This window comes from Macaca nemestrina, chromosome 11 (assembly GCF_043159975.1).
Source record: "Macaca nemestrina isolate mMacNem1 chromosome 11, mMacNem.hap1, whole genome shotgun sequence".
Lineage (NCBI taxonomy): Eukaryota > Metazoa > Chordata > Mammalia > Primates > Cercopithecidae > Macaca > Macaca nemestrina.
In genome coordinates, this window is record NC_092135.1 from 70,387,858 (window position 1) to 70,411,297 (window position 23,440).

A 23,440-nucleotide genomic window follows, 5' to 3' on the forward strand; every position below is an offset into this window, starting at 1 on the left:
TGTTAGGGTATTACTGGAACAATGGAAGGTAAAAAATGAAAAAACAGGTATAGATATATGAATAATTTCAAACAATGTGCTAGTAAACACGCATTAAGAAGTTGTTCAGGCCTGGCCTGGTGGCTCACACTTGTAATCCCAACACTTTGGGAGCCCGAGGTGGGCAGATTACTTGAGGCCAGGAGTTCAAGACCAGCCTGGCCAATTCAGCAAAACCCCTTCTCTACTAAAAATACAAAAATATTAGCCAGGCATGGTGGTGCACATCTGTAGTCCCAGCTACTCAGGAGGCTGAGGTAGGAGAATCACTTGAACCTGCAAGGTTGAAGTTGCAGTAAGCTGTGATTGCACCGCTGCCCTCCAGTCTGGGCAACAGAGCAGGACCCTGCCTCAGAATGTTTTATTTAGGGATTACTTATGACAAAAATTAATTGTAATTACACTGGCCAAGAAACCAATACTTTGGTCTTTAAGATGGATGGCTGTGGATTTTATAAATGTGCTTGCTGTCAGAACATACGAAAATATGAAGCATTTTTTCTGAAATACATTTGCCACTTATAGAATGGATTTCCTCAAAAGTGAATGCCTGAGAAAGATATCAAACTCATATTGTTACATTTGGCTTGTCTGTGCTGTGTGTGAATCTGTCACTTCAAAAGATTGGAGGGTTTGGGGGAATAAAATGATCCGCTTGAGGTTTTGGAAGCTGGCAATGAGAGCAGCTTGACGGATGCAGTGGTGGCCTCCTCATCCAGCGAGAACAGCAGTGGCTGTCCTGCCTCTTACCAAGCATAATTACTTTTTCTTCAATTTCTTCCGTCCCGTGCATGCGTACAGGCTTGCTGTTTTTGACCAGCGTTTCCTATACAGATCCTGATCAGTTTGTTTATAAAACACGGCCTCCCCGGGAGCAGCCTGACACATTCCCTGATGTGATGATGAATAGCTACCTAGGTTTGTGACCTCTGCGATGACAAATAAATTGTCTTGGTTGTGGTCATTAACATTTTTTTTTTGATCCATACGGAGCATAAATCTTTTTATGTCCTATTTTGTTTCCATTGAAGCACACACAAAAAGCATGCCATGGTTGGGGCTCTGTGGCCAGATGGCTGGATTCCATATTGCCCTCTCTAATCTGGTGGCTCATGTTTTTTAATTCACTTCACAATTTGAGAACTGTAACGGTAGTGGTGAAGTTTTTCATAAGTAAAACCCAATAAGGAGGGTGAGCTTATATTATTCTGCATCTGCTTCACCTTTCTATATAAACATTTACTTAATTTGAACGGTTTTGATATGGGCACTTCTATTTGCTTTTCACCAGATCTCTTATTTTTGTAATCTGACATCCTACCTGATGCTTTATAATGGGAGTGTCCTAATGTTTTCTGCCCTCTGAACAAGTATATAGCTGATACCAATGACAACTTCCTCACCTCTGTTGTTTATACTAGGTTCTCAAATATCATGTATCATCAGTCATTGTTTTGTCTGCATGTTTGTGTCTGAGAACTAAGTTGGTCCAAAACAATGAAATGCTATCTATGGTGGTGATAGCATTTGTTTTTGTCTGATTACCAAAGAGATTGATGCCTCTTACCAAGCTTAATTACTTTTTCTTCAATTTTATTTTATTCCTGTAAAAATACTGGCCATTAAATTATAGCAGAACCCTATAATATGCAGTCAATTATGCTTCAAGTCAGGTTGTATTCTCTGTGTAAATGATGTAACATAACCAAATTATTCCTAGACAATTCAGTATCTAGCTTGATCTCCTTTTACCATAGTTCTAATATTAAAATCAGGTGCAAATTGATTCTTAAGATGTATGAATACTTCAAAATTCAAGTTATACATAAGTTTTTTTCATTGAAAGTCTTAATATCCATAGAAAGCAGTAAATTTGCTAGCCCCAGGACTTTGTCCTTGGGTCAAATCTGAACTCTGTCACTCATATTACAAATGTGATAGCTGGTGGGAAGGTCAGGAGGAGAGAGGGGTGGGAAGCCAGAGGAAGAGGTAATGATGGAGTTACCCATGTCATAGGCCTAAAATATATGGATTGATGTGAGGGGCTGTATATATTTTGTTTTTCTAGGTTTTTCTTTGGACTCAGGGAAAGGTATTGTTTCTAAAGATGAGATCACTTTTGTATCTGGTGCTCCCAGAGCCAATCACAGTGGAGCCGTGGTTTTGCTAAGGAGAGATATGAAGTCTGCACATCTCCTCCCTGAGCACATATTCGATGGAGAAGGTCTGGCCTCTTCATTTGGCTATGATGTGGCGGTGGTGGACCTCAACAAGGATGGGTGAGAATACCTCAGGTTATTTTATGCTGCAAATCATTGCTGCTTTGACTAGCTTCTGTAGGCCTTGAGAAGAGCCGTCCTTTCAGGTTGATTGATGTAAAGAATATTTTTACTGCCAACCCATCTTTATCATTTGTATGATGGCAGCAGACAGACATTCATCTCCTTCCCCCAGGGTATAGGATTATATTTTTGATTTTCAGTTTTTACTTGCATGTTGGGATTATGGGTCCATGAGAATTAAAATTTGAAAAAAAAGAACTCAGAAAACACTTGCATGATTCTGTTCTGTGGCTTCATATGGGGCTGATGGAGCATCAGCTCCTGTTGAAAATAGGGATTGGTGATAAAGTCAAAAACAGATCCATGGCTGTTGGTGCCAGTTGGGGTGGGGTAGAATAGTGAGGTGTTAATGGGAATCCTGCTGCACTGTGGTTCTAACTTGAGGAACTTGCTTTGCGTTCTTACCCTTAGTATTTTTCTTGGGGCATTTTTTACAGGCTACCTTGGTTTTTAAAAAATGCTATAATTGAGTCATAAATTCTGGAGTTGAGGGCCTTTCTATTATATCTCTCTGTAACCTTAGTACCTAGACTGGTGTTGCTGGTATGTTAGCTGTTGGTTCATGGCTCTTTCCCCTCATTATGTTTTTAGGTGGCAAGATATAGTTATTGGAGCCCCACAGTATTTTGATAGAGATGGAGAAGTTGGAGGTGCAGTGTATGTCTACATGAACCAGCAAGGCAGATGGAATAATGTGAAGCCAATTCGTCTTAATGGAACCAAAGATTCTATGTTTGGCATTGCAGTAAAAAATATTGGAGATATTAATCAAGATGGCTACCCAGGTAGATAATAGATTATGAAATGGCTGTGATTATAGATAATTTGATTGTTTAAATAATAGCACTGCTGGGCACAGTGGCTCATGCCTATGATCCCAGAACTTTGGGAGGCCGAGGTGGGTGGATCACCTGAGGTCATGAGTTTGAGACCAGCCTGACCAACATGGGGAAACTAAAAATACAAATTAGCTGAGTGTGGTGGCACATGCCTGTAATACCAGCTACTCCCAGCTTTGGGAAGCTGAGGCAGGAGAATCGCTGGAACCTGGGGGACAGAGGTTGCGGTGAGCCAAGATTGCTCCATCGCACTCCAACCTGGGCAACAGGAGCCAAACTCCATCTCAAAAAAAAAAAAGCCAAACGAATAAATAATAGTGCTTATGTCATCTTACTTTAAAACATTGTACTGGAGTGTTTCTAAAGTGTTTCTTAAAATGTTAAAATGTCATGTTGTCAACAGATATTGCAGTTGGAGCTCCGTATGATGACACGGGAAAGGTTTTTATCTATCATGGATCTGCAAATGGAATAAATACCAAACCTACACAGGTAACCACATAACCTGGATTTCTACAGCTACAGTCTCAACTTTTTGCCCTGTAATAAAATATTTAGGTTTAAGTGACTTTTCACACAAATTTTATTTACAAATCCACAATAGTATAGATTTTTAAAAAATGTATTACTAGAAGATACCTTCAGAAAATATAAATGCAATTACTTGCTTGTTCTAATTGTAAAATTTCTTAGATATCTAAGTTAGGAATCAAAGTAATCCAAAGCAAAAGAATGTTATTCTACCCTGACGGCATAAAGAGAGGAGACGTGATATATTCTCTTTAGTAGCCTAGTAAATAGAGATGAAACTGGGCAAACAAAATAGATTACTGTAACTACATGGAGGACGTAGATACAAAAAATTAAAAATTTCTTTTGAGAAAAATAAGACTTGTAGGGAGGGTAGGGAGATTTGGTTTGAAATGGCCTGATTGACTTAATACAGTAAACAAGCTAATCAGAAATGGGGTCTTTTATGTTTTGAGAGACTGTGTAAATCAGATGACTTTTATGAAATTAAATGTATGAAGTGTTAGATCATGTAGATATTTATGACTCATATATAATTTCATATAATTTACTTATAAGTGAACTCTCAAATTCCAGTTCAAAAGAAACTTGTGTGTCTTTTTCAAAGCATAGTTAAGAAGCTTATGTTGCAAGCATAATGTCCATTTGGATGACCTCTGTATTTCAGGTTCTCAAGGGTAAATCACCTTATTTTGGATATTCAATTGCTGGAAACATGGACCTTGATCGAAATTCCTACCCTGATGTTGCTGTTGGTTCCCTCTCAGATTCAGTAACTATTTTCAGGTCTGTTATCTATGATTTTAGTGTTAAGCATGTTCTATAATCAGGTTACACTAAAATGTTGACCTTTTGGGTTGAAATTTGTCATACTTACACTTCAAAGGTTTATATGAATTGCAAAGCTATTTCTTTGTCTTTTGAAGGTAGTAAACAATGTAATAAAAACCTGTTTTCTAAAATCTTTTAAAGTATTTGAGGAAAACATAGATCCAATTTTGATGAAAAAACAAAACACATATAAAACGTGACAGTACAAAGAACATACAGAAGGAAATCCCCTATAATTCACCATGCATTATTAAACTCCAAGATCTTGATTTCTATTTTTATTTTCTGTGATTGTACCATGTATATTTAACAAAATTAAGATCATAATTGTGCATAATTTTGTAACCTGCTTTTGTCTCTTTAGGATACATGGTGGACTTTTTCTATGTCACTGAGTACTTTTCCAAAATGAAGTTAACAATTGTCTATGAGGCATCTTCTGACTGGTTCAGAGCTTATTTAACCAACTGCTGGGCTCTCACTGGATGGTTACGTTGCTTCACAATTTTTTTTTTGCCCCCATGATATAAAAAGCTGTGGAAAACATTCTTTCTTTTGTTTATATCCTTGATTATTTCCTTATTATAAATTCCTGGATGTGAAATTGATATATGTGCTTCAAGACTTTTGACTCGGTTTCACCAAGATGACCTCCTGAAAGGGTGTGACATTTCCCATCAGTGGTGTTTGAGTCTCCCTTTAACCAGCGCTTTCATCACTGCTGGAAATCACCATTAAAAATTGGAGGGGTTTTTTTTGTTTGTTTTTTAATTTTCAAAAAGTAGCAGGTTCTTCTTATTTTTTTTTAAGTTAATAGGCCGGGCACGGTGGCTCATGCCTGTATTCCCAGCACTTTGGGAGGCTGAGGCAGGCGGATCCACAAGGTCAGGAGATCGAGACCATCCTGGCTAACACGGTGAAATCCTGTCTCTACTAAAAATACAAAAAATTGGGCACGGTGGTGGGCACCTGTAGTCCCAGCTACTCGGGAGGCTGAGGCAGGAGAATGGTGTGAACCTGGGAGGCGGAGCTTGCAGTGAGCCGAGATCGCACCAAAGCACTCCAACCTAGATAACAGAGCGAGACTCCGTCTCAACAACAACAAAAAAAGTTAATAATATAGAATTATAGAAAGTACAGTACATTATTCCCATCTTCCACAAAACTTTTGAGCATCTCTCTACTTTTAGGGTATCATCAAAAGGCTACACTGTAACTTTGCTGTCTAATCTGGTTTTTATTTAATCTTGGGATATCTCTTCCTTGTCAATACAAAAGATGACCTAACTTTAGTCAGTTAAATGTTTGCCTCTGTCTATGTGTAATTGATATTTTAATATCCTTACTTTCGTGTCCTCATAAGTAGGTTGACTGTCAACCCTGTACACTTGTTCCCTCTTTACTTGCAGATAGTATGAAAGTAAAATTCAACAACCCTTTGATAAGAATAGCATTAACCTCCCCTTATTTTACAAATGAGGAAACTGAGGCCCAGGACTTGCTTGAGCTTTTTTTTTTTTTTTTTTTTGAGACGGAGTCTCACGCTGTTGCCCAGGCTGGAGTGCAGTGGTGCGATCTCGGCTCGCTGCAAGCTCCGCCTCCCGGGTTCCCGCCATTCTCCTGCCTCAGCCTCCTGAGTAGCTGGGACTACAAGGCGCCCGCCACCGCGCCCGGCTAATTTTTTGTATTTTTAGTAGAGACGGGGTTTCACTGTGGTCTCGATCTCCTGACCTTGTGATCCGCCCGCCTCGGCCTCCCATAGTGCTGGAACATCAGGCTTGAGCCACCGCGCCCGGCCTTGCTTGAGCTTTTAAGTCTGGAGCCTGAGAGACAGAATGTAGCACCTAAATCTTCCCGACTTGAATCCTGGGCACTTTTTCTACTAAATCGTACTAACACTTTAGGGTAGTGTAAATAAACACCAATTTTAAACATGAGGCAGCCAAGCCAATAAGACTTATTTTCTATGTTAAAAGACATAGTTTTCATAATTCATGTATACTGTGCCCTCAAAATTGTGTGTTGTATGTTTAAAAAACAGAAATTAAAATATGTCCTAGGCAGAAATGTCTGTTAAAATATTTTCTTTTGAAATTTATGCCACCCTAAAGCATTAATACTATGACATGTAAAATACTATATCTGTGGCAACTGATTTTAAAATACTTGTGAATTTTTGCCTTTTAAATATGCTCTCAAACCGTAAGAATGTATCTAGTTAGTATCTTAGCACCTAGCAGCTGTCTAAATGTAAAATAAAAACAGAGTGATAAACAATAAAGGAAAATAGAAAAACAGGTAATGTGGGCAGTATTTGACCCTTTATTTCCCCCACCTTCACCATGAATGGACTTGTACTCTCTCTAGCCTACCAACAGATTGATTCCAGAAGTTTGAGCTAGTTGTTTGGGATTTGGAATGCATTTTCTCATAGAAACACTGTTCTCCAGAATGGCTGGGTTTACCACAAGCCCACCAGAGTCAGCCTAACTGAATCCACGTGGTAATGAAACCCCAGGCCCATTCTGAGTTCTGGTGGCGAGCAATGGAGGTGGGCCTCCCCACCCACTAATACCTCTCAACCCACTGCATACTTGCATTTCTTGTGCCTGTGGCAGCAGTTGGGCCATAGACCCCTGGAGACCCCTGTGGCTGCTGGGAGCAGGGCAGCCAAAACATACGAAAAGGTGTTTTCAGACGGTGAACCGTAGTAGGGCGTGGAATTGGATCCCAGCTTCTCAAGTGTTTGCGGGACTGCAGTAGGCAGCACAGAGGTGGGAAGAGGTTTAAAAGTTCAAGTTTTTGCTTGCAGAGATATCACGTAGGTAGAAAAGTTGTCAATCCTGGCAATAGGAAGGCAAAGACTGAAGGTTGTGGGTGGGAGACTCCGAGGGAGGCTGAAGAGAAGGGCGAGTGTTTGTACTATGGAGACGCCCAAGTTCAGGACTGCCTGTATTAATTCACGTTTTGTAGACACGCTGATCATGAGCATCTCAGGTATTAGGTGTATATTGGTGTAATTCTTCCAGAGGGTATGTTGGCAAGACTACTCGTAATTAAAAATGCACATATTCTTTGACTCTGAAATTCTGCTGCTGGGAATTTGTCCCACAGATAAACTCAAGTGTGTGCATAGATGATGTTTGTGAAAGCAGAAAGCTCAACAACATGAATGTCTACCAATTAGGTACTGGTTAAATAATGTTACACTGATACGGTGTAACACCATCAGGTGTGAAAAACAATGAACTAGATCTATGTGTATATATAGGACAAGACCTCTGAAATGAATGAGAAAAAGCCACATACAGAACAATGGCAATTAAGTTCCCATTTAGTTGAGATTATACATATATTTTAGTATTTAATTTTAGATAATTTGAACAGAAACAGACTGACATGTGTCTGGAAGAACATACAAGGCTACTTGGGTGTTTGGGTAGGAATGGAGACAGTATTTAAAACTCTGAAACTCCTACATGTTGCACATGTACTCATAAGTGTGTATGTTTTTAAACAAATATTGTATAATGAGGCTTGCATTATATATATTTATATCTATTAACAGTTATTTTCTTCAGCAATGGGGGAAAACGTCACGTGTATTTTTTTCCTGTGTCTTTAAGCTGTGCTGGGCAGCTAAGGATGCCATCTAGTATGTGAATTAGTCTCACATTCAAGGTAACAAGAGGCTGAGCTTGTTTTTCACTCCTTTGGTCTTCAGATCCCGGCCTGTGATTAATATTCAGAAAACCATCACAGTAACTCCTAATAGAATTGACCTCCGCCAGAAAACAGCGTGTGGGGCGCCTAGCGGGATATGGTGAGCGTCTCTCTGTCTTGGTGGGATCCCCCTCAGTTTCCCACCTCCACTTCATGATGACTCTGTTGTCCTGAGGAGCCCCAGGGAAGATGTCGGGAGAGCTGGGCAAAGGGAAGAGGGTCTGTCAAGTGTTTCTATAACATGTTGATCATCAGTGGGCAATGGGGGGATTGGAGAGCTAGGGAACATGTTGGGTTTTTTCCACTGCAATAATGGATCTTTTAAGAAATATGTGTTTGATTTTATTCAGCCTCCAGGTTAAAGCCTGTTTTGAATATACTGCTAAACCCGCTGGTTATAATCCTTCAATATGTAAGTACCTAGTACCTTTAAAATATGTGTATTTTCTGTCTGCCAGGTTGAAAGTTCTGCATAAATCACAGAAAAATAAAACTGTAGTGGCCAACATGGGTCTGTCAATTCTTGTGTAAAGAATTAAGTGTATATTTTGTCTCCCTTGTAATCAGGAGGGCACAGCACAGTGAGGGAGGAAAAAACTCCACTTGGTCGCTGCTTGAGTTTTCCAGAGCAGATGGTTTAGGACAGAATGGCTTGGAAAAGTACTTATTTGCCACCACAACCGTTTCCTCCGTTTCTGTCTTTGAAAAGCAGTGTGGAAAATTGATTTTGTGGTTGTGAGGTGGTGGGTGGTGGCTGGTGGTTGTGAAAGGGCAACGGCATGAGCCAGAGCACGGCACAGGCTCGCTGCCAGGCTGCCTTCTGTTCCCCACGCCTCTCCCTCCCAGAACACCCGCCCTGTGTCCCAAGAGCAGGCCCCTGGGGAATTTGCAGGCCAGCCCTGAGAGGTCAGAGGCCTGGTCTCAGCTTTGATGCTGACTGGCCCTACAGCACAGGGCAAGTCCCTTAACATTTGAGTTTGTTTTCTCATCCGTTCAGAACAATACCTAATAGTCATTAGGGCATACAGTTGTGCTGGAGATGAACTGAGAAGACATGAAAAGCAGTTTGTCATTTATTAGATACTGTTCTGCTTCCTTTCTTTGTAATTCAAAATAAGATTTTTAAAATTAATTTTTGTGGGTACATAGTAGGTGTATATATTTATGGGGCAAGACAGGATTTTTGACAAGAATTTTGACACCGTTAATGATGCTCTTTAACAATAGTGGCCGTAGTAAGCTCGCCTCTGGCATGTTTTAATAGCAGCCACACTTCTTCAGCTGTGAGTCACCTGGCCCCTGGCTCCAGAGTCAAGGCCAGGGGCATAGGAATTCCAAGAAAATCTTTTCTCCAAAGAGGAAAGTGAAAAGTATGAGGAAATTCTCATCCCAGGTCTGGCCATGCTCCTGGCAGTTTGGGATACTGGTGTACTGTATCTGCCACCAAGGGACACTTTGTGAAGACCAAGGTCATTCTGTCCTTTGATATGGTTGTTAGCCTTTACGATACTAAGAGGTAATGAGTCCTCTGAAGTGTTCTTTCTGTTATCTAAAGTAGTACTGTTTTCTTTCTTTAAAAAGGTGTCCCTTATAATATTCTAGAATGTAATGTAATTCAAATAACCTTAAAGTTGTTGCTTGAAACAGGAAAAAAATAGCCACGTAAGGACTAGGGTTTGCGATGGTGAATCCTCTCACATGTCACAGCTGTGTTCTTAGCTGTACTCTAATTCTTCTTTAATTTTATATGAAGTTTTATGTAACACTAATGAATGTATCTACTAAGGCAACAGAATGAAGATACTGACCTCTGATAAAGTTCAATGAATTAAGAAAAGGGACAGTTTAAATAAATGTACTATCTTTAATTTTTTTTTAAGTCCCCGTTCACCCGATTCTTACTGTCATAAGCTCACTTAGCCTTCATCTTTCCAGATTTCCAGCTGTCTGCAGGTGGTTTCTCCGTCTCCTCATCTGTGGGGTCGTCTCCTGCTGTGTGGTCTCTCCACGGGACCTGCAGACCTTGCACGAAGCATTCTTAGAGTGGATGGATTATGACTTCGTGCACAGGGGGAGCTGTGGCCTTTTTGCTTTGCTTTTTGACACAGCCGGCATTTTGTCGAGTGTAGAAAGCAATTCTTTGTGTGACTTTTAATGACGAGAAAATGTGTTCCGTAACCCTTCAGGATCTATCATCCTTTCAGTATCATTTGTGTTATTTTTACCCAAATGCCATACCTTAATACTACCCCACTTGGATAACAAGCCCTTTGCCAGTGTTTGAAATGATTAGAGAGACCAGAAGAAAACAGTGATTCTTTGACTAGGCAGCCAGAGAAAAAGGGGAAACATTTTTATTCTATTCTGATGGCCATTTTTTCAAACCACTCTCAGTTTGACTGTAGATGTGAAATCTCATTAGAGCACTCCTTGTCTTCCCCCAAATTAATCACCTATATAAAATACAGACTTTCTTCTAGCTGTAGCGCAGCACTTGATGCCATGTGTATTACTTTTACGTTATGTAGCTACTCCATTAACCAAATGTTTATGAATGGCCTATTATGGGTGAAACTTTCCTTTGAAGACATTCAAAGAATATTTGCTTTCATTGCTTTTACGTCCACAGTAAATTCTAAATGAACTAAGACAGAACTTCTACAAAGCTACATAAGTTAATACATTTAAAATCTCCTCCCAGTATCCAAGAACGTGAGCTTATTGTTTGACTGGGCTGCTTTAACTCAGCAGTCCTCAGATGTGGTGTTCCATACATATAGATATCTATAATTGAGCCGTAATGAGTGTTCTACTTGGCTTGCCCCTCAAGGGGTCAGCAAAGGTGGCCTGCAAAGATTTTAAGATGATGTGGACTGTCTGGAGGGTTAGGGAAGGTTAGAGTAAATTTGGCAGATAAGCGGTTTTCCTGCACCCACACCTCCCATACTTTTGCTGTGAGGGGCACTCAGCGTGTGAGCCTTTATCTGGTTCATTGTGAAACTAGCAGGTCACTTACAAATGGATGATGTCAAGGCTGCAGAGGGCCTAAAATGGGGGAGCATTCCATTTGGCAGCTGTGACATTTAAGAATTCTCCAGATGGACACAAAAATTACTATTGAAACTGTCAGTGTTTCTGAATTTTGGTCTGAATTGCTCACATTCAGCATAAAAATGTCACATCGTGTGTGTGTGCATGAGTGTGCAAGTGGGGAACCCGTTACTTTCACTTCTGTTCATCTGTTCTGTAAATCATATGTCTATCATGTGTTGTGCTAGTTGCTGGGGACTGTGGTGGGGAATAAGACTGATGGGATCCTTGTCCTTGTCCTCGGCTTTGCCCCACTGTGGGAGAGAATCAGAAAATCACAGCGTAGTGGGTCTAGGTGTAGAGACTGGAGAGATGGAATACTCCAGGGTCGCGAGGAGAGGCCAGGACAGGCTTCCTGGAGGAGATGAGGTCCAAGCTGAGATTTGAAGGGGAAGGGGGAGGGCTTAGCCAAGCAGGCCAACCCTGCTGGGAGGTGGAAGGGGAAAGAAGGGAAAGACAGCTGGCTGAGGGAAGGAGTGACTCCTGCAGTGGCCAAGAGGCAAGTGAGACCTGGGCATCTAAGACCCTGTGGAAAGCAATCACCTTTTGTGTTTGTGATAGAGACTTAGAAGCTGGTGCTGCCTCTGTCCCTCTCAGTATGACCCAAGCCTCCCCAGAAAAGGTCTCTTCCAACTCTAAAGTGAATATTAGAATGTGAGTTATTAATTTTCTGTGTTTTCTATAGCAGATTTTTGTCCTGGAGGTTGCCTTCTCCAGCCCTCCACACACTTTGGTTTGCTTTCCCTTTTGATGGTTAGTGAGTGCTTAATGAATGTAAGTAATTTAAGTATTGGCCCATGAAAAACACAGTTAGCAGCCACATCTAATGAACCAACAAAGAATGTGTTCTGAAGTCAAAAAATGAGATTCTGATCGTCCACGTCCTGGCTTCCCTACAGGTTCCATTAGTGTAGGTTATCAAGAACAGGCTGTGCCTTCTAGCCCAGTGCAGGGTAGGCAGTTTAGTTGTAGGAGCTATATTATGCTGACAGGCCCTCTATCCACTCAAAAATATATAATTTACCTCTTAATTCTTTTTTATCTTTATTATTATTATTATTTTGAGAAAGTTTCACTCTTGTTGCCCAGACCGGAGTGCAATGGCATGAATTTGGCTCACTGTAACCTCTGCCTCCTGGGTTCAAGCAATTCTCCTTCCTCAGCCTCCCGAGTAGCTGGATTACAGGCATGTGCCAACACGCCCAGCTAATTTTTGTATTTTTAGTAGAGACAGGGTTTCACCATGTTGTTGGTCAGGCTGGTCTCAAACTTCTGATCTTGGGTGATCCACCCACCTTGGCCTCCCAAAGTGCTGGGATGACAGGTATAATTCACTGCGCCCGGCCTCTTTTATTTTATAAGGTAAAGGTCTCATCCTACTGTTGAAAGACTTCTCCGTCTCTAAAATATATTATTCCTCTTTTTAGACAACTATCCTTTATCAGTGTTTCTTAAAACTTCAATATGTATAACAATCATCTGATGATTAATAACACAGATTCTGGTTCTGTAGGTGTAACTGGGCTTGAGGTTCTGCATCCTCACAGGCCCTCAGGAGATGCTGCTGTTCTAGAGAGACCTTTTCCAAATAGTAAAGGCACGAGGCCACTTGAATAAGCAGTGACTGTTAAAAGGGAGAAAATCAGTTTAGGTCCTCAGGGGGAGTGTTGGGTTCTTCTACTTATCGTTAGTATTCTGTGGGTTCATGAGCTTCAGCCAGAAACTGATTCTTAATAACTGCTGAAAGGTTTTAACTTATTCTTGAGCTCCCCCAGGTGGCACAATGAAAATTTAACTTTGAAACATTGTTAACAGCAAAAGGAAGGAAAAGACAGCTTGATTTGAACCATCACAGTTGTGTGAATGCATATTACCAGGAAATTTGAAGAGAAACAATGGCAATGTTTTCTATAAGAAATTAAAATCTTAAAAGGAGTTCAATATGCTTGTGGCTGGATTGTGCATGAATGCACTTACATTAATATGATTTTAATTTTATCTAGCAATTGTGGGCACACTCGAAGCTGAAAAAGAAAGAAGAAAATCTGGGCTATCCTCAAGAGTTCAGTTTCGAAACCAAGGTTCTGAGCCCAAATATACTCAAGAACTAACTCTGAAAAGGCAGAAACAGAAAGTGTGCATGGAGGAAACCCTCTGGCTACAGGTGAGGGCTGTGGACGGTCACATCTGTTTTATGAAGGGGACAGAAAAAGGTTATATGGTGATATACAGATTTCTGAAATTTATTCTAGCAACCTCTTAATCAATACAAAATCATTGTTTTGGAATTCCCCAATAGGATTTATACCCCCACTTAACTGTGACTGCATGCTTTTCAGGATAATATCAGAGATAAACTGCGTCCCATTCCCATAACTGCTTCAGTGGAGATCCAAGAACCAAGCTCTCGTAGGCGAGTTAATTCACTTCCAGAAGTTCTTCCAATTCTGAATTCAGATGAACCCAAGACAGCTCATACTGATGTAAGTCTCTCTGACTCTCATTTTGCCAAAGTTTTTGCCATTTATGGTGCTAAATCAAATGTCTTTGAAGGGAATAGAACTAGTGATTTGCTTTAAAGGCCATTCTTTTGTGTTAATATGTTTTTAATGTATGCAAAGTTAGAGAAGACTTGTTTCCCAAATTAGCAATAGACACATAAAACATGAAATATGATTTGGGGCCAGAATGTATTTTCCTTCTTCATTTTTGGCCATTATAACTTATTGAGACTATAAATGGTAGAGCTTACATTCTCACACTGTTTCTCCGTTAGCTGTACATAGAAAGAAAAATACATTGTGTTTTACAATTGAGAACACTGAAATATAGAAAGCAAATATATTGCTAGTTAGAACATTTAAATCAAGGAATAGCAAAATTCAGCAAAGCAAAAAAGTATTATTAGCATACAGTAGTCATTTAGTGCCTAATACAGCCTAAGTCATCTTTGGAAGAAAAATGTATATTAGATGGTCTGCTGGATACTTCATATGAGGTGGGGTCTGTTTGCTAGGGGTTTAGGATGGTTAAGATGCAAGGTTAGCCCGGGGAGCTATGACAGCTTGATTTGGCATTATGTTCTTGCTTTCAAAATCTAATTGATGATGGCCAGGTGTGATGGCTCATGCCTGTAATCCCAAAACTTTGGGAGGCCAAGGCGGGCAGGTCACTTGAGGTCAGGAGTTTGAGACCAGCCTGGCCAACATGGTGAAACACCATCTCTACTAAAAACACAAAAGTTAGCGGGTATGATGGCGCATGCCTGTAATCACAGCTACTCAGAAGGCTGAGGCAGGAGAATCACTTAAACCCGGGAGGTGGAGGTTGCAGTGAGCCGAGATGTCTCCACTGCACTCCAGGCTGGGCAAAAAGAGTGAGACTCCATCTCAAAAAAAAAAAAAAAATGTAATTGATGATGAGCGTCTGTCCACTCTGGGGCTCCTGGTACTGGTGCCTTACTGAGGCAGGTTTGCAGAAGTGAGTCCTCACTGTCTCAGGCTCAGGAGCTGATGCTTACATCTGCACATTGTCAGTCATTTTTGTCACCAAATATAGTTCCTTATATTTCTGTATATCTTTATGTACTTTTGTTATTATCATGTTAATATTTCTTGTGTACATTCCCAGCTCCATAGCTAGAGATGATTTTCCTATTTATCAGTATGATTATCAAGCACCCATTAGCATGGTACTAGCATGCCGTTTGCCTACCTGACCTTAAGCTCTCTGTTTCCTCATCTCTACAATGGGAATCATAATAATAGTATCTTTCTAGAGGCCTGTTGTGAGGATTAAATGAGTTAAGATATGTAAATTGAGTATTATAATCGTTGGCATGATCATTATTATTGATACTTCTTACAGTAGCCCTATAAAGTTAGAATGGTGGTATCTGCACGTGACCTATGATGAAACTTGGACTCTGAAAGGTTAAGTGACTTGCTAGCTAAGTAAGGGGTAGAGCTGGGTTTCAAACCCAAATCTTTGTGGCTGCTGGGTCACACTCTTCTATATCACACTGCCACCATGCCCTGGTCAAAGTGTTCTTCAAACACAATTTTACTAAAGGACAGAATGGGGATTCGATGTGTGACAGAGTACATTTAAAGCTTGAATTCTGCAATGGTAATTGTCACACAGGGAAATGAACTGTGTGGAATAGCCAGTCACCTACATCGATGCCTTCCTAAGTCCTGAATGGTGTAAATTGACAATAGTTTCGTTTTCCTACAGGTGCACTTCTTAAAAGAGGGATGTGGAGACGACAATGTATGTAACAGCAACCTTAAACTAGAATACAAATTTTGCACCCGAGAAGGAAATCAAGATAAATTTTCTTATTTACCAATGTAAGAATCGCTCTGTAGCACTAGCAAAAATGATTCTGGCTTCACGATAGCTTTGTGTTAAGAAAGTTTACTGGAAACGTATTGAGGACTTTGCCTTTTTGTTCTTTTTTTTTTTTTTTTTAATAGTCAAAAAGGTGTACCAGAACTAGTTCTAAAAGATCAGAAGGATATTGCTTTAGAAATAACAGTGACAAACAGCCCTTCCAACCCAAGGAATCCCACAAAAGATGGCGATGACGCCCATGAGGCTAAACTGATTGCAACGTTTCCAGACACTTTGACATATTCTGCATATAGAGAACTGAGGGCTTTCCCTGTAAGTATTGTTAGAGACCAGCTGCGAGGGAAAAAGCCAACACTGTGCGGCAAATGGCTGGATTGTGACCTAGTGCGTGTTTCTTTTACAGGAGAAACAGTTGAGTTGTGTTGCCAACCAGAATGGCTCGCAAGCTGACTGTGAGCTTGGAAATCCTTTTAAAAGAAATTCAAGTGTAGGTGATGCCTTCATATACTATATTTTACTGTTTTAAATACCATTGCAGTGTCAGTACGCATGGCTTGTGTTAACAGCTATTTATGTTTTTATAGGTTACTTTTTATTTGGTTTTAAGTACAACTGAAGTCACCTTTGACACCCCAGATCTGGATATTAATCTGAAGTTAGAAACGTAAGAGTTACATCAACCTCTCCATTCAGAATTATTTCATGAAAACATGGGCAGTCAATGAATTGGCCCTGATCTACCTCATAAAAGAAGTCTAATTGTAGTGAGAAAACTGACTGGTAAAATACAACCCTATTGTTTCCTTTTCATTTTCAGAACAAGCAATCAAGATAATTTGGCTCCAATTACAGCTAAAGCAAAAGTGGTTATTGAACTGCTTTTATCGGTCTCGGGGTAAGTGTTTGTGTTTAGCATAACAAATCAATGTTTGAAAGAACCATTTACAATCCTCACTAAAACTAGTGTTTTTTAATTTGACAGAGTTGCTAAACCTTCCCAGGTGTATTTTGGAGGTACAGTTGTTGGCGAGCAAGCTATGAAATCTGAAGATGAAGTGGGAAGTTTAATAGAGTATGAATTCAGGGTAAGTTGGAGCAGTTGGTCTTTTCATTATACCAAAAGCTGATATATACTAGGTATGGTCGTGAGTATGTCATTTTAATAAATCAGTAATATTAATAAGCATTATAAATAAATCATCAGTTAAAAATTAGTTTGCCAGCTTTTAAAGAACATACTGGCTTTTAGTGAAAATTTCATGCTCCGGGATGGAGAACAACTGTCACTGTTCAGAATCCAGTTCAGTTTAGAATGCGTTATGATTTATTCCTTCCTCCTTTATAAGGTCATCTTTCTTATTGCTTGTGTTTGAAAGAATATTAATGTTATGCCTGCCTTTCACAAGCCCAGTTTTGTGGTGAATGTAGATTTGGTGTATGCCTGTAGGAAAGGCAGTGACTGGCTCTGAACCATTTCAAAGTAGGCAATCAGTGACTGTTTGTCCTGTTGAATAAACATAAACATATGGTACGGAGTCTGCTCGTAACTCACACATGGGTTTAGGTCTGTGTGGCTGAAATCACATTCCTGAAGGCATAGTGACCATTGTGGTGAAAGCCTCAAATGGCAAGCATGGGCCCACCTCTGACTCCAGCAGAATGAAGAGGCTGAATTCTCCTCTGTGTGTCTCTTAGCATTATAGACACAGCTGGGGCAGGTGGTGGTGGTGGTTATGATCTCTATGCAGGTGCAGTTGGAAAAGAAGTCTTTGGATTCTGGAACAGTCTCCACACTAAGAGGGCTCTTACCACCTGTGTTTGGCTTCTGCTGCAGGACGTCGCTCTGTTCCCAGCTTGGACTCTCAGATTTGTGGCTGTCCTGATGGTTTTGCAGAATCTCCTCTGGGACAGAGGCAGCTTCATTTTTGCAGTGGATGGGGTTTTCCAGAAGCAGGTTGTTGGTACACTGCCTTGGCCCAGGCCTTGTCATTGGCCAAGCCGGGTGGTTACAGGGCAGTTCACAAATCCACACATGATTTTCCCTGGGCATATGTTGAGAACATGGTATATCTGCTGATTCTGTTGCATACAGCAGTTGTTCCTAGAATGAGTTAGCTATCGTTTGTCCTTTGACCTTTTTGTTTTTATTTATAAAAATCTTTAGGTACAAGTCTTTATTTTGAATGCCCTATCTATAGTCCAGTTTTGGAGCCTGTGCTTTAAGGATTATGCTAGATATTTTAGCTTCTTTCCCTTGGTAATAGGAGCTGCTACTTAAATTTACATTGAGAAGATTAGACTGAGATAATATGTATTATTTTCTAACAGGTAATTAACTTAGGTAAACCTCTTAAAAACCTCGGCACAGCAACCTTGAACATTCAGTGGCCAAAAGAAATTAGCAATGGCAAATGGTTGCTTTATTTGGTGAAAGTAGAATCCAAAGGATTGGAAAAGATAACTTGTGAGCCACAAAAGGAGATAAACTTCCTGAACCTCAAGGTATGTTGGTAGATTTATCTAATATCTCCATAAATGCAAATTAGAGAAACTCACTTTTTGGGGGAAAATCATTACTGTCCTTAGGAAACTGGCATTCTGGCAGGTGGGTTTTTCTTTGGTTGTCATAATTTCTCTTTTCTAGTTGAGTAACTGAGGCAGGCTGAGGCATTTTTGCTGGTTAGTGACCATTATAGTACATAAGGCAGAGTCATTCAGTGTTTGGTGAGGCAAATGGCATTTTCTGACGTCTCGTCATGACGCAGTATGTTACATAATAAGGAGAACTGGGGGATGCTCCTGGGTAATAGTAGCTGCTATTACCCAGGGGCCAGCCAGTGTTCACTCCAAGTAGAACCAGATTCATTGGAAGAGATAATGGCATCTTAGCAAGTAACCTTGAAAGCTTTTTATGCTTAGTTTTAAAATAGTAATTATTTACCGTGTACTTATTGTGTCTCAGGAACTATGCTAAGCATTTCGTTTGCATTTTCTCATTTCATTCTCTGGATGGGCCTATGAGGGAGTGTCATTATCCCCACCATTTTATAGATGAGGACATTAAGATTCAGAGAGCAAGTAACTCTCTCAGCCACTCAGGTGTTAAGAAACAGATTCCACATTCAAGCCCTGCTCTGCCTGATGTCAAAGCCTGTACTCTTAACCCCTCTCTATACTGCTCCATGCTTAGATAACTGGCCTGTCATTTCTGTTCCAGTTCGATGAAGGTTTGTGTGTTTCTTTCTTTTATTTTAAATTCTAAGGTGACTGGGTATGATCAGTGATCGGAGTTGATGGCTTAGCATGATCTTCTACTCATTAATGTTAAAAAATCAAGATAATCCATTATTACTAATCTTTGTGCCGGGCGCAGTGGCTCAAGCCTGTAATCCCAGCACTTTGGGAGGCCGAGACGGGCGGATCACGAGGTCAGGAGATCGAGACCATCCTGGCTAACACGGTGAAACCCCGTCTCTACTGAAAAATACAAAAAACTAGCCGGGTGAGGTGGTGGACGCCTGTAGTCCCAGCTACTTGAGAGGCTGAGGCAGGAGAATGGCGTGAACCTGAGAGGCGGAGCTTGCAGTGAGCTGAGATCCGGCCACTGCACTCCAGCCTGGGCGGCAGAGCGAGACTCCGTCTCAAAAAAAAAAACAAAAAACTAATCTTTGCTATAAGGAAAATGCAATTTTAAAAGTTCTTGTATGGCTTAGTTTTCATTGCTCTGCTCTGAATGAGCTATATAATGGGTGTTTTTCCTTCTTTCTCTGTTCTTGAGTGTCACTTATTCCTTCAAGATGTGCTGACCACCATGTTTTAGAAACAGAGCTGGAGGCTAGCGATACAGGAATATTTGATCTCTGATCTCAGTATGCCCACAGTTTGGTGGGGATACAGAGAAACAAAGAAAGCATATTTCTTTTTCTCTGAGTTTTTAGGTCAGAGTGGGAATGCATTACTTAGTCCTATGAGTAAATCAATAAACTTGAATTTAGAGTGATAATACTTGCTGGTTTTACACTTATTTCTGTGCCTTTGGCAGGAGAGAGGCAAATATTGAGTGTGTGAATCTGGTACTGTTCAGGAGGGTATGCTCAAGAGGCTTGTATGGTAGCGACAAAGAATTATGTACATTGGAACTACTTTGGATATAATTTTTTTTAGGAGTCTCACAACTCAAGAAGGAAACGGGAAATTACTGAAAAACAGATAGATGATAGCAGAAAATTTTCTTTATTTGCTGAAAGAAAATACCAGACTCTTGTAAGTATTTTTCAAGAGCTGTGAATATTTGAGAGGATGAGGGGAAGGACTTCTTCAGAACAATGTCTTTTGATGACCATTCTTCCTTTTCTCTCTAGAACTGTAGCATGAATGTGAACTGTGTGAACATCAGATGCCCACTGCGAGGGCTGGACAGCAAGGCGTCTCTTATTTTGCGCTCGAGGTTATGGAACAGCACATTTCTAGAGGTATGACCTTGGCGTGAGGATGTCCCATGGAATTAATTTGCCTCTGCCTAGGACACTTCTCACTTCCCTAATGCATTCACTAACCGTCTCCAAACAGGAATATTCCAAACTGAACTACTTGGACATTCTCGTGCGAGCCTTCATTGATGTGACTGCTGCTGCCGAAAATATCAAGCTGCCAAATGCAGGCACTCAGGTGAGAGGTTCCCCAGCTTCATTCAGGTTCAGAATAGGTCTCTCTTCCTGATACCCCACACTCATGTCCTGAAGTGCTTTGGTGCTCATTTCCCTCGTAGCCCCATTACGGAGAAAATAGTGTCTTGAGGTACTAGCACTACAAGCTGTATTTTAATAGAATCATTGAAAAAAAGAAGTAAATCCTAGGGTCATCCAGTTCAGCAGTGCCCATGGTAGGTTTGAGAACTATTGGCTTAATTGAAAGAAGGGTATACCTCACAGCCCTCTAGAAACCTGTATCTTCTACCATCTCCAATGCTGCAGCCATTGGTGTAATGCCCCAGTGATGGCCCATGCCATGGCCAGCTGTAATTATTAGAAAAGATCTCTTCATAGCTGAATCCTGAGCTGAACCTTGTGAAGTAAGTCCCTGGTTATGCCCCTCAAACAAGTCTAAAATAAGTTCTGTCTCTTGACCATGGAGCAGCCTCTCAAATAATTGAAGGAAATGATCATGCCTCCTTGGATGTTTCTTATTCTTCTCAGAGCTTACGCACCCAGCTCTTGAGTTGTGCGTCACATTGGGCACAGCCCAACCAGCTCCTGGCCTCTCCCTTCCTGGGCAGTGTGACTCCCACGTGGACAGAGCAGCTAAGGTGGGGTCTGCTTGTCCCACTTACCCTGGGGCCTTTACCTCTCAGCATCTCGGCACCACACTTCTGTCAGACCTACCTAGAATTTGGCTTTTCAAACCATTGCTGAGCAGCATGTTTGAATTTCCAGCAGCTGCTATTTTTGTGTTAGTGTTCTACCGAAACTTCCAGGTGTTTTCGTCAGAATTTGTTGTCAAGCTGTGTTTCCAGTATCCTGTCCTTGAGCTATTTGTAAAAATCTAAATGTATGCCTTTAAGTGTATCCTTACATTTTATGTGATTTGCTTTCGGTCCATTGTTTCAGTTTGCAAAGTAACTTTGCATCTTGCTTCATCATTTGCTTTCTCAACTTTCTATCCCTGAAAGTTTTAAAAACTGAGAAGCATATTCTCTCTCTTCATCCAGGTAATGACAAATACGTTGAACAGGACTAGTTGTAGAACCTTGCAGTGAACCAATAGTGAGGGGTTCCCTGTGGGAGTCTAGAACCCACAGGGACTTGTATAAAGATCTCGAGGCAGAATGACTGCATGTCATGGTGGGAATCGTGAATGGGAATATTTTGCAAAAGAGACTAGAGAAAGAAATACTGTGAATTACTGCTCTTAATCTGCCAGTCTACTTATGGAAATGTTCTGGCTTCAGTCATTTAACTAGCTGAAAATTCAGGGAGCCTCCCTAATCATTCTGTTTTCTGAAATATAGTGGTCCTTATAATTTATTATCCAAACAAGAATACATTTTTGTTATTTATTTTTTTGAGATGGAGTCTTGCTCTCTGTTACCCAGGCTGGAGTGCAGTGGCACAAACACGGCTCACTGCAGACTTGAATGCCTGGGTTCAAGCAATCTTCCTGTCTCACCTCCTGAGTAGCTGGGACCACAGGCATGCCACCACAGTTTTTTATATAGCCAGAGTCTCACCATGTTGCCCGGGCTGGTCTTTAACTCCTGGGCTCAAGCAATCCGACTGCCTCAGCCTCCCAAAATGCTAGGATCATAGGTGTGAGCCACTGCACCCAGCCTCAGGATACATGTGCCTGAGAAAAATGCTGTACTGGGAAAGCTGCTGGGATAAATGGTATCAACCAGCACTGCCCCGGTCTCTCCAGGACATATCAACAGGCATCATAAGGGACTTTCAGATAAACCACACCTTCCCTAAGGATCTTTTCTCTGCATCTATAAAGGCAGCAGGTATAGCTTTCTATAACTGTAAATCAGCAACTCTGAAAACCACTGAGATTTCAGAGCTAGACAGAGAACACTTCAGAGGGAAGGGACGGGACTAACATTAATGAAGCCTTAATAAAATGTCTACAACTTACTAGATACTTTATACTCTATCATTTAAACTTCAGAAGAATGCCAAGGGTAGACATTGTACTCATTTTACAAATAAGGAAGCAGACTCAGAGAGGGGATATAATTTGAGACCCTTGATTGAAACCCATAATTGTCTGACTTCAGGGCTTCTGTTCTTTGACTTTGGGACACTTGGTCCCCAAATCTCAAATTTAGATAAGAAAACTGAATCCAAGGAAAGATATCTCCCCCTCAGGGTCACTCTACCAGCAAGTAGAGCTGAGACCAGACCTTGGGTCTGATGTCTCCTCTTCGAGTGCTCTCTTCTGGAAGGTGATGGAACTGGGGGCCCCGGTATCCAGTCTAATGACTGGGTCACAAATGAAAATGAGGTTATCTTGGGCATTTTATGTTCTTAGAGCTTGGAGAACTCATGCCTCCCAATGGGAATTGATGTCTTCACAAATTGGTAGATTTGTGAATGGGTTACTGGTCTCATATCTAGAACCCATGTCTTTTGAAAATTGAGACATTTTCTTAACTTCTAGTCTTCTGATACCTTTTCTGTTTTCTGAAATACAATAGCTCAGATGTCATATCTGCACATTTCTTTAGTAGTTTAAGCTGTAGTTTTTCTGGGCTTGAAGATCTGAGCTTAATTTGGCTTAAGAAAGCAAAAAAAAAAAAAAAAAAAAACTTTGTTTCTTTAAAACCCAACCAATTTCAAGAGTTTTGTGTTTACCTTTTAATAAAACACAGTTAAACTTTGGGAGCCCAAGGCAGGCGGATTGCTTGAGCCCAGGAGTTGGAGACCAGCCTGGGTAACATAGCAAAACCCCATCTCTACAAAAAAAATACAAAAATTAGCCAGGTGGGGTGGCACATGCCTGTATTCCCAGCTACTTGGAAGGTTGAGGTAAGAGGATCACCTCAGCTCAGGAAGTCGAGGCTGCAGTGAGCCAAGATTGCGCCACTACACTCCAGCCAGGACAACAGAGTGAGACCCTGTCTCAACACAAACAATAAAAAACACTTTTAAATTAGGATACTATTATAATGAAGTCAGGGAGAGCAGAAGTCAC

At 40.8% G+C, this 23,440-nt stretch overlaps 1 protein-coding gene across 3 annotated transcripts in view; it reads left to right on the forward strand.

The window, feature by feature from the left end:
- Nucleotides 1–23,440, forward strand: part of LOC105483230 (integrin subunit alpha 6) — a 77,637-nt gene that overhangs the window by 44,452 nt on the left and 9,745 nt on the right. For 2 of the 3 annotated variants that reach the window (XM_011743972.3, XM_011743971.3), the window contains exons 6-23: nt 2,108–2,318; nt 2,973–3,166; nt 3,624–3,712; nt 4,419–4,537; nt 8,307–8,405; nt 8,656–8,717; nt 13,399–13,559; nt 13,735–13,878; nt 15,632–15,747; nt 15,874–16,063; nt 16,155–16,238; nt 16,336–16,415; nt 16,569–16,646; nt 16,734–16,836; nt 18,080–18,253; nt 19,916–20,014; nt 20,113–20,223; nt 20,321–20,419. In XM_011743972.3, coding sequence (XP_011742274.2) covers nt 2,108–2,318; nt 2,973–3,166; nt 3,624–3,712; nt 4,419–4,537; nt 8,307–8,405; nt 8,656–8,717; nt 13,399–13,559; nt 13,735–13,878; nt 15,632–15,747; nt 15,874–16,063; nt 16,155–16,238; nt 16,336–16,415; nt 16,569–16,646; nt 16,734–16,836; nt 18,080–18,253; nt 19,916–20,014; nt 20,113–20,223; nt 20,321–20,419 — 2,213 coding nt within the window. Of the gene's footprint in view, nt 1–840; nt 958–2,107; nt 2,319–2,972; nt 3,167–3,623; nt 3,713–4,418; nt 4,538–8,306; nt 8,406–8,655; nt 8,718–13,398; nt 13,560–13,734; nt 13,879–15,631; nt 15,748–15,873; nt 16,064–16,154; nt 16,239–16,335; nt 16,416–16,568; nt 16,647–16,733; nt 16,837–18,079; nt 18,254–19,915; nt 20,015–20,112; nt 20,224–20,320; nt 20,420–23,440 lie in introns of all 3 variants that reach the window. The other variant, XM_071072937.1, reaches the window with a different exon arrangement.